General features: G+C 53.4%; 1 protein-coding gene and 1 long non-coding RNA gene across 4 annotated transcripts in view; one reads left to right on the top strand and one right to left on the bottom strand.

Annotated features, from left to right (window-relative positions):
* Cd6 (CD6 molecule) overlaps positions 1-3,200 on the top strand; it is a 38,269-nt gene extending 35,069 nt beyond the window's left edge. For both annotated transcript variants that reach the window (XM_013029304.1, XM_013029303.1), the window contains 4 exons: positions 782-853; positions 988-1,227; positions 1,498-1,596; positions 2,319-3,200. In XM_013029304.1, the coding sequence (XP_012884758.1) occupies positions 782-853; positions 988-1,227; positions 1,498-1,596; positions 2,319-2,383 (476 nt within the window). In that variant the 3' untranslated portion in view covers positions 2,384-3,200. The remainder of the gene's footprint in view (positions 1-781; positions 854-987; positions 1,228-1,497; positions 1,597-2,318) is intronic.
* A 5,887-nt stretch (positions 3,201-9,087) lies between these two features.
* Positions 9,088-10,540, bottom strand: part of LOC105995477 — a 39,592-nt gene continuing 38,139 nt past the window's right edge. For both annotated transcript variants that reach the window (XR_001175570.1, XR_001175569.1), the window contains exon 3: positions 9,088-9,404. This is a non-coding gene — a long non-coding RNA (uncharacterized LOC105995477). The remainder of the gene's footprint in view (positions 9,405-10,540) is intronic.

Genomic DNA, 10,540 nt, shown 5'->3' with positions numbered 1-10,540 from the left:
AAGGGAAAGTGCCCAGGCCCAGAGTTCAAGCCCCATGACTGAGAAAGAAAGAAAGAGAGAGAGAGAGAGAGAGAGAGAGAAAGAAAGAGAGAAAGAGAGAAAGCCACCTGCAAGTAGCTGTCTTTGTCACATGTCATCAGGTCCAGGAGAGAGACACATTCAGAACTATCCCTTGCACATCTGTACCCGGTGTCCGACCCTCTGGTTGTTTTGTTTTGTGTTTATGCCAGGACTCTTGACCTCAAGGCCTCGTGCTTCTTTTATGCTCTACCACTTAAGGCACAGTTCCGCTTCCATTTTTTTTTCCTTGCTGGTTAATGGGAGATAAGAGTCTCATGGACATTTTTGCCCAGACTGCCTTTGAATCACAATCCTCAGATCTCAGCCTCCTGAGTAGCTAAGGTTACAAGGCATGGCCACGGAGGCACAGCGGGACACTGGAATTGTTAACACCACCAGTCTCTGAGACTGGAAGCTTCCATAAAGCCTGTAATGCAACCATCCCGGACTAAGCGACCTCTGCTCTGGGCAAGTATTAGAGCCCATTTCCAGAGCTGCCAGGTTGTGAAGGGAGACCCCAGACTGGGATCTTGTCAAGAGGCAGGAGGGGCCACTGGCAGGCAAGCAGGCCCTGGGGGTTTGGGGCTTGCCTGCCGTGCTGGCACCAGCGTAGATCTGGGCCTGTCTAAGGTTGAATTGAGCTTTGTCTGGGTTAGGATGGGAGCCTGGGGCCCCGTGTCCCCCTTCCCAAGTCACCTTGCCCCTTCCTCACTTCTTGCAGATTCCCAGCGGCACCGGGTGACAGAGGCGGAAGCCCAGCAGAGCAGGTTCCAGATGCCACCCTTGGAGGAAGGTGAGTTGCAGCAACCTTCTAGCGGTTCTCCTGACTAACCGTTTCCCTAGGCAGGGAGTTCTTTCTGGAGTCTGATCTAAAGCCCTCTTGCAAGCATTGTTTCTTTCCTTTTTATTTTCTTTTTCCTGGCCCAGGACTTGAAGAGCTACATGTTTCCCACGAGCCAGCTGTGGACCCCAGACCTTACATCGCAGACCCCCCTTCTGTGGGCCCTGGGTATCACGCCCGGAGCCACAGTGGGTCCAGCACATCTTCTGGGGAGAATTACTGCAACAGCCCCAGCAGCAAGCCACCCCCGTGGGACCCCCAGATGTTTTCTTCAGAGCAACAATCCCCCAATTTGGAGCTAGCAGACTCTCAGGCAACTTTTTCAGGTAGCTGTGTCCCCCCTTTTTAGCCTCCCCTCAATACTCTAGTTAGTGAGCCGGCAGACCGTGAAGCTGGGAGCCTCCTTGCTAGACTGAGGTCAGGATTCAAGCCACCGGCTCTCACTGGATGTCCTTGGACCAATCTCTGCCCATCTCTAGGCTTTGCTTTGGCCTCTATTCTGGCTGGAGGCTTGGCTCGCCCTCATCTCTGGGCCCCCTAGCTCTGGCAGGGGCTGTGGGCCCAGAGAAGGTGACTGGCATGGGGGTCTCCTGCAGGGCCCTTCGCTGACAACAGTTCCAGCACCTCGTCGGGAGAATGGTACCAGAACTTCCGGCCGCCCCAGCCTCTTCTGCTGGAGCAGTTGGAACATCCAGGTGCTGGGACTGGGGAAGGGGGCCGGCGGGAGGGGGCACAGCTGTGAGCAGGGAGAGGCAGGTGAAGTACAGGTATCTGGACCCATGGGAAACTTCAGCCCAAGGGGAAACGGAGGGGGAAGGGGAAAGGGAAGGAGAGAGATTTCAAACGTATGCATGAAGCCAGATGCCAGTGGCTCACGCCTGTACTCCTAGCTACTCAGGAGGCTGAGGATCCCGGTTCAAGCCAGCCCAGGCAGACTTATCTCCAGTGAATCGCCCAAAGTAGGAAGTAGAGCTGTGGCTTAAGGGGCAGAGCACCAGCCTGGAGTGAAAAAGCTAAGGGATGGTGGCCAGGCTCTGAGTTCAGTCTCCAGGACCAGGACCAAATAAAAGCAGGAGCAGAGGGGAAGTGGATGGGGGGGAGGGGGGAGGGGGTTGTGAGAGGAAGTGAGCTCCCTGTTACTGGAGGCATTCAAGCAGAAGCAGCCAGATGGCCAGCGAAGGGAAGAGAGTGGTGACAGCCCCCAGCGCCCTATCACCTGCACAGTGCCGCAGTGGGGCACTTAGTCTGGCACCTGTCCCACCAGGCTCTGCCCAGCCTTCTGGCTGGGGGAATGACAGACACTAAGAAGATGTGTGATGGCTTTGATGTGGACGGAGCCTCGCTATCCCTGAGTGGGTGTGGAGGGCATCCAGGCTAACCTGGGCCTCCTGCTAACCTGAGCCTTCTGACCCCACAGGCTCCCTCACACCCCAGCCAGACTCCAGTGATGAGAGTGACTACGATGATATCGGAGTCGCCTAGTCTGGGCCCATCCTGGGGGCTCCATCCCTCTCTCCTCCTGTTCTCCCTTCCTCCCCTCCCCCTTCTCTCCCACAGGCCACGGCCTCCCACAGGGAGATGGACAGAGACTCAGCCTCCTGGCACAACTCCAAACAAAGGCCCAGGATGGAGGGCGGGACCTGAGGATGAGCTCTGTGTCAATCAATGGCTGTGGAGCTCCTCATTGGGTGATCCTTGGGCACTTTGATTCTGAGTCTCAGGCAGCAACTGGGGGCTGGAACAGCCTGTCTAGGCCCTGGACGGCTTCTGACCCCCGTCACCTGGCCATGTTGTACAGGACTCGGACTCCAGCCTTGAATCAGACTGGTCCCTCTACACCTGACAGGGGACATGAACTTCCTGGGCTCTGACAGCTCCCAGCAAGCAGGATGACACTGTGTCCCCACCCCACCCCCATCCCCAACTGAGGAGCGGAGGGGGTGGGGGAGAGGCGGGGGGGGGGTGAAGCCAGGTCCTGCCACCAAGACTCTGTGAGCCCTCCCGGGACTCTGACCCTTTCCACTATCCCAGGACAGCCGCCTTATTCTAAGCTACAGTGGTTTACTAAGACTGTCCAAGCCAGCCCTCCCCCTGTGTCCACCCTGTTCCTGAGTCAGAGGCCCAGTCGTTGTCCGGGTAGGGGTACACAGATAAGGCTGGAGGCTACTCTAGGTCCTGGAGTCCCTGGATGTCCCATTGGATTGCTGGGGATTCTCCCCCTCAGCCCCCCCTTCCCACCCCAAGGCCCAGGGCTCAGGCCAGGCTTCAGTGGCCAGTTCTGAGTATCCTGAGATTAAACTGTTGTTATATGAAGCCCAGGGTCTGGAGTGTCTTATTCTTGAACTGTTATAGAACCCAGGCTGTGTGTGCAAGAAGGCCAGGCGTTAATTTCAACTCAAATTCTTCATTTGGGACTGGTCCCAGGGGGGAAAAGAAAGGGGGAGGGAGGGGGAAGAAGAGCAAAGAGGTGACCCTGTGATCCTGAACACGCTGCTGCCCCAGGCCGCAGGGGTTCAGTCCTGTGGGGATATGAAGCTTAGAATGGACTTGCCCAGGAGCAAGACAGCCGGATTCAGGTCCATCCATCTTACCTGGCATTGGTTTGGGGACCACCCAGCCCCTTATCCCTCTGCCCCTACACTGCCTTGGGAGGTGAGCTGAGCAGCTCCGGGGTGCAGAGAAAATGGAGACCAAGGTGAGGGAGCTCTGACCTTGATGACCTTGACCTCTAAGAAGTCTTCTTTCCAGAAACATCCAGGAGGAGCCCAATAGTTGGGCCTGCTATGTGGAGAGGGCATGTGCATGTGCACCACATGGGCAACACCAAGGCTGTTTATCCACGGGGGAGGAAATGGCAGGTGAACGGAAAACCTATGGTGATTCAGCACCCTAAAAAATGTTGGGGGCACAGGGACAAGGGGACATAGAGCTGTTACCTACGGCTGCTCCCACCAGCCCTGGCTCTGCACTGAATCCCACCCCAAACCAGAGCTTCCGGCCGGGATGTGGTCTGGTTTGGGGGGGGGGCTCAGGCTTTGCAGGACACAGGTGAGTCTGGTAGAGGTGATGGAGGGGAATGTGGGTCCCCCTTCCCCCTCCCCCCCATCCTGGGTCCGAGGTCTATTCTGAAGCTGTGATTTTAACTCCGTTGCAGTGACCAGTGCCCAGCTCTGTCTATGGGATGTGCGGTGAGGGCTAGGGCTTCGGTTCCCTGCAAGGTCAGGGGGTGCCACTGTTCTGCCCTAACATTGGGTCTCAGAGGCACAAAGAAGCTGCAGGCCCTCCCCAGGGCAACTGTTCCAGGATGTGGTCGTCTGTGATGTGTACCCCTCACCCCCCAGTAAACCTCCCCAGGGCTATGGGGGATTCCTAGAGGAGGAGCCCCAGCTGTGGAGGATGAGGTGGGGAGGGGCGAGGCAGCTGAATTTTGTCCTTCAGCTCAGTTCAGCTCCTGGCTGTGTGGCCTTGGGCAAGCCCTCAGTGTTTCTGAGCCTCCAAGCCCAGCAGGTTTGGTTGTAGGGTGAGCACAGCAGGAGCAGATAAGTCACAGGCTGATGAGGCTTAGGGGCTTGGCTGTAAGTATATCTCCATAAATAGATCCTTGAAAGGAAGAAATGGAAGCTGGGGCTGGTGGCTCCCACCTGTAATCCTAGCTAGCCAGGAGGCTGAGGTGAGAGGATCGATCGCTGAGGACAGACTTTTTTTGGACAGAAGAGTCTGTGAGACTCTTCAAGTAGCCAGTCCCCACCCACTCCAAAAATAAAAAAAAAAGCCGCAAGTGGAGGTGTGGCACAAGTGATAGAATCCCAGCCTTGAACAGCAAAAGCCAAGTGACAGAGACCCCTCGAGTTCAAGCCCCAGAACTAACTCAGGAAAGAAAAGGAGAAACAGACGAGACATTGATGTTCGGGCAGAAAGGACTTGTCCAAGATCACTGTGCAGAGTTACAGTGCTCTGCTCTGCCTTGCTGCCTCCATAACCAGGTGACATCACTAATGACAGCTTCCATGTGGGTCCTGGCACCCACATTTCCTCATTCATGGCTACAGCGGCCCCTGGTGGTACCAGCCTCACCTGCATCTTATATCTGGGAAAACAAAGGGTCTGAAGTTGTCCCAGGGCTGGCTGTCCTGTCATGGTGTGGTCTGGCCCCAGGTGCCCCTCCATGTGGCCTCCTGAGGGTGGTAAGATCCACAAGAAAGGCTCATTTCTGTACCTACTGATCTGAATGTCAGGCCCCAGTTCACCTGTGTCTCCCAGGTGTCTGGGGGAGGGGCGTAGGGGCGGGGCCAGAGGAGGCTCTGGCTGGATTAGCCTATCGGAGGCCACCTGGACAGGCTGGAGGCCACTCCCAGGGATCCCAGGCTTGGCCTTCCTTTTCCTGGCGGGGCATCACCGACTGGTACCTGACCTGCGCTGGAAACCTCACCTGCAAAGCACACCTGCTGCGTTCCCTATCTCCCATCTGCGGTTTCCACTTCCCCCCATCCCTCAACAAAGACCTATGGTGAGGATGGTTCTGGAGGTGGGCAGAGGTGTCTGGAGGCTTGGGGCTGCACCTCGCGGACCCCCTCTGGGCTGTGGCCTCAGACCTCTCTTCTGGCCTGCTGAAGAGGGAAGGGAGTCTCCCAGCAGGGAGCTGCAGGGAGCCCCCGCCAGGAAGGGGGCCAGTTCAAAGTCGCCTCAGTGGAAAGTTCATCCCCTACCACATCCTTCAGCTGTTTACCAGCCTGGCGGGGCTCTGGCATCCTGACATGAAAGGAAGCGCACCCCACCACCATCATGGAGGAAAGACCAAAATAGCAGCTGAGGAAGACAGAGACAGAGAGACAAAGAGAAACACCGAGAGAGAGAAAGAGAGAGACAAAGGGAGACAATGAGAAACAAAGACAGACAAAGTGAGACAAAGAGAAACAGAGAGGCAGAGAGACAGAGAAGTCCGAGAGAGAAGAACGACACATAGAAAAGTCAGACAGAAAGAAAGGCAGACACATACAAAGAGAGACAGAAAGAGGGAAAAGAAAAGGAGGAGGAAACTAAAGGAAAAACTGGGGAGGCTCATCCAGTGGGCTCAGGTTCCCCCCCCCAACCCCAGCCCCTAGGGAGTGCAGAACTCCGGGCTCCCCATCGTTCTAGTGTTAGAGGTTGCAGAAGGAGTTCAAGGTCTAGGTCACCCAACTAGGAAGGGAGGAGGCCAGATTCACAGTCTGAGGATAAGACTGTGAATAAGGATAAGAAAAGAATGCTAGATGGCCAGGGATGAGTTAGTGACCCCCAGGGGACCCCACCCATCCTCTCCAGGACCATCATACCCAAGCCCCTCCCACCCAGCCACCTTCAGTCACGAGAGGGAGAAGACTTGTCCCCAGTTTGGCCGAGAAGCAATGGCACAGTGACCACCCCAGACCCAGGGCCCCATGTGTCAATGGGGGTCAAGGCACAACCTCCCATTGTCTTGATGGCCCTGCTGCCAGCTGCAGAGCCGCCCAGAGCTGCCCTGATGCAGCCCAGAGCAGCTCCCTCCCCAAGTGGCTCAGGACATGACAGCTGGAATGTCCAGGGTTGGGCCAGGCCATCTCTCTTACAGACAGCTAGTGCAGAGCCAAAGTAATCACCTGCAAAATGTGGCCCCATTAAGGCCCCCAAGGATGGGACAATGAGTGTAGCATCCTGGCTGTAGCCCCAAGTCTCCTCCTGAGTCCCCTCCTTCCTCCCCTTGGGTTCCAGGACTCGGTTTCCCTGCCCCAGCTCAGCATCCTGCTCCTGTCTGTCTGTCTGTCTGCTCGGCTCCTCATTTATGGCAAACTGCAAATGGGACACGCATGCGCCGGGCACCCATCCAGTCTTCGAGACATCCACAGAGGGTTCAGCATCCGGGCTTCCTGCCCACTCAGGAGGGATCCTGCTCCTACTCTGCCGGGGACAGGCTTCGTGTCCCCACTTTATCCACCGTCCTGATCCCCGTGGGATGGAAGGAGAAGGACCCAGGGGAGGAATGGAGTTCTGAAAGAACATTTCTTAAACCTGTGTACCCCTCCTTAAACCATGTACCCCTCCATGGTTTTTGCTCAGTCTGGGGGTCATTTATTCTTCTGGTCACTTTTCTCTATTATTCTTTGAATGGATTCACTTTTTAAATGCAATTTTGTTATTATTGTTGTTATTAATTACTTTGGTGGGGTTTGCATACCTACGTCCTCGTTCTCACTAGACAGGCACTTTACTGCTTACGCCATGTCTCCAGGCCTTTTTGCTTTAGTTTAGTTTTTTTTTTGTTTGTTTGTTTGTCAGTCGTGGGGCTTGAACTCTGGGCCTGGGCACTGTCCCTCAGCTCTTCAGCTCAAGGCTAGCGCTCTATCACTTGAGCCACAGCACCACTTCCAGCTTTTTCTGCTTATGTGGTGCTGAGGAATGGAACCCTGGGCCTCATGCATGCGAGGCAAGCGCTCTACCACTGAGCCACCTTCCCAGCCCCTAGTTTGTTTGTTTTTTAAATAGAGTCTCAGAGTTATGCCCACGCTGTCCTGACCTCCATCCTCCTATTTACACTTTGGATACAGCTGGGATGACAGGCTTCTGCCACCATGTCCATCTTTTTTCTGTAGAGACGGGGGAGATCTCTTGAACTTTTTTCCTGGACTGGTCTTGAAACTCCATCCTCCTGATCTTCAACTGACATGTAGCTAAGGACATAGGCAAGAACCACTCCACCCAAGATGCAAATTTATTATTTTTTATTTTCTAATTGTTATTATAAAGGTGATGCACAGAGCAGTTACAGTTATATAAATGAGGTAGTGAGAAGATTTCTTTTAGGATGTCACCCTTTCCCTTATGCAAATGTCTTTAGACATTTTACAAAAACATCTGACATGTACTCAAAATTGTCAATGTCACGAATACCAAAAATGCTTTCAGTTAAAAGAGCCAAAGAGAGGAGTGACAGCAGATGTAGATAAGACTTCCATTTTCTTTTGCTATAGAGGACATTGGTGGGACTGGTGGGGAAATAAGAATGCGGTGTGTGAATAGATAGTAAGTGCATGCCAATGTCATTTTTCTGATTTTGAAAAAGTTTACTGGAGTCACATCAGAAGACATTCTTTTTTTTTGCTGGTCGTGGGGCCTGAACTCTGGGCCTGGGCACTGTCCCTCAGCTCTTCAGCTCAAGGCTAGTGCTCTACCACTTGAGCCACAGTACCACTTCCAGCTTTTTCTGCTTATGTGGTGCTGAGGAATTGAACCTAGGGCCTCATGCATGCAAGGTAAGCACTCTATCACTAAGCCACCTTCCCAGCCCAAAAACATTCTTGCTTCTAAGAAATACAACACAGGTCAGATGCCCATGTCTCAGGCCTGTAAGCCTAGCTTCTCAAGAGGCTGAGATCTAAGGAGTATAGTTTGAAGCCAGCCCAGACCAAAAACTCCATGAGACTTATCTCCAATTAACCTCCCCCCCCCCAAAAAAAAAGCTGGAAGTAGAGCTGTGGCTCAAGTGGTAGAGCTCTAGCCTTGAGCACATAAAGCTCAGGGACAGCACCTAAGCCCTGAGTTCAAGCCTCAGAATCTGAACACACACACACACACACACACACACACAAGAAGACAAAGATATGGAGGGGGGAAGGAAGGAAGGAAGGAAGGAAGGAAGGAAGGAAGGAAGGAAGGAAGGAAGGAAGGGAGGGAGGGAGGAAGGAAGGAAAAAGGGAAGGAGGGAGGGAGGGACTGAGGGAGGAGGAAGAAGGGGAGGGAGAACACAGTACTGACATACTTGTGGGTAAAAGGGCAACAGACTTTTAAATGATTAGGGAAGAAATCTGTTGTGTGTGCACATGTGCGTAGGTAGTTTGGAGATGGGGGATAGGAGTGAAATAGAGAGAGGCAGAGGTGGAAGACAGAAGGGGGGAGGGAGGGAGGGAGGGAGAGGGGAAGGAAGGAGGGAGGGAGGGAGGGAGAGAGAGTCAGTCCAGGAATTCTTTGTACTATGCTTGCACCTTTTTTTTGTATGTCTGAAACTATCTATTACTATCCTAAGTGTAAAACCCAGTGTTGGTTGCTACACATTGGAGAGAACTCGAGAACAGAGCAATGCTAGATCCACTGTCTGGTCTGCTGGAGCCTGAGCAGAGGCTCTGCCTGTCTGTGTGTGTAGAGACAGTGGGGACACAGAGCTGTCCTCTCCCAGCCATTATAAGGACCTCATACAGGGCTCACAGGGGCTTTGCATTGCCACTCATCAGAGATCCATGAGTTCCAGAACATTCAGCTCATGAAAGTTTAATGAGAGCCCTTCAGGCCAGCTCCATGTGCAGTCCTGTCACCCAGAAGACAGACCAGTGTTCTCAGGAGTCTCATGCCCGGACAGTCATTGGGCAGTAGGGGGGATGGGTGGGCAGGGGTGGAAGTATCTAGCTTGTTGCTGGCTTCCAGAATCCCAGCAGGAGATCCGGGCGGTGAGCAGAGCCAGCAGCTGCCCTGGGACGCACAGCAGAGTCGCGGAGAGCTGGGGAGGGAAAGAGACATCATCAGAGTGGGAAAAGAGAGGTGGCTGACCCTGCCCACGGCCTGCCGCACCCCAGAAAACTGAGCCGCGAGTCTCCTTATTCCACTCTCATCATTCCACAATCTTCCACCTGCAAGCGGGGCATTCTCCTCACCTGCCTGAGGGCAGTTTGCGTGTGTGTGGGGGGGGTTACTGGGGCTTGAACTCAGGGCCTTGGGCACTGCCCCCTCAGCTTTCTCACTCAAGGCTAGCATTCTGTCACTAGCTCTGCTTGCAGCATTTTGGTGGTTAATCAGAGATAAGAGTCTCATAGTCTTTCCCTGCTGGGCTGGCTTCGAATGTTGATCTTCAGATCTCAGCCCTCTTGAGTAGCTAGGATTACAGGTATGGGCCACTGGCGCCCAGCTCACACTGGCTTTGGAGTGGGGTACCCCCAGGCCCATGTGACATTCAAGGCACAGATTCCGTGGGGTGCCCGGCCTCAGCTCTGCAGCTAGTTGTCGGTTGGAGAGGGAGGTTTACGTGTGGTTCTATAAATAGACTCTGCTACAACCTGAACAGCTGTGTCCCACAAAGGCACGTGAAAAGTTGCAAATGGAAGTCACTGGTGTCCCCTCACTCCTGACCCAGTTTGTCACCCCTCTCAACACTAATGTCCCCTGGCACATTGGTTTTTAATTAAGCCAGCCAAAAAGATGAAATATAATTAGAGACAAGCCCTTAGCGGAACAGTGCTGGAAATCGTAAGGTCTCATCTCAAAGGCAAAGAAACATAATTTAGTTTGTATTAATTAATTACAAATTAATTTTTTAAGAAGTAATCATTAGCCAAGCACCATTGACTCAGGTCTGTAATCCTACTTAAGAAGCTGAGATCTGAAGACTGTGGATTGAAGCCAGCCCAGGCAGAAAATCCATGGACTTTCTCCAATGAACCATCAAAAAACTGGGAGAAGAGCTATGGCTCATGGTGGTAGAGAGCTAGCCTTGAACAAAAGAGCTCAAGGACAGCACCCAGGCTCTGAGTTCAAGCCCCGGTACTGCCACAAAAGGGGAAAGAAAGAAATAAAAAGAAAGAAAGAAGGAAGGAAGGAAGGAAGAAAGAAAGAAAGAAAGAAAGAAAAAAAAAAAAAGAA

Source organism: Dipodomys ordii, unplaced genomic scaffold, assembly GCF_000151885.1.
Source record: "Dipodomys ordii isolate 6190 unplaced genomic scaffold, Dord_2.0 Scaffold117, whole genome shotgun sequence".
In the NCBI taxonomy this organism is placed as follows: domain Eukaryota; kingdom Metazoa; phylum Chordata; class Mammalia; order Rodentia; family Heteromyidae; genus Dipodomys; species Dipodomys ordii.
The sequence above is the reverse complement of the archived record's forward strand: the minus strand, read 5'-3'. Positions and strand labels throughout refer to the sequence as shown.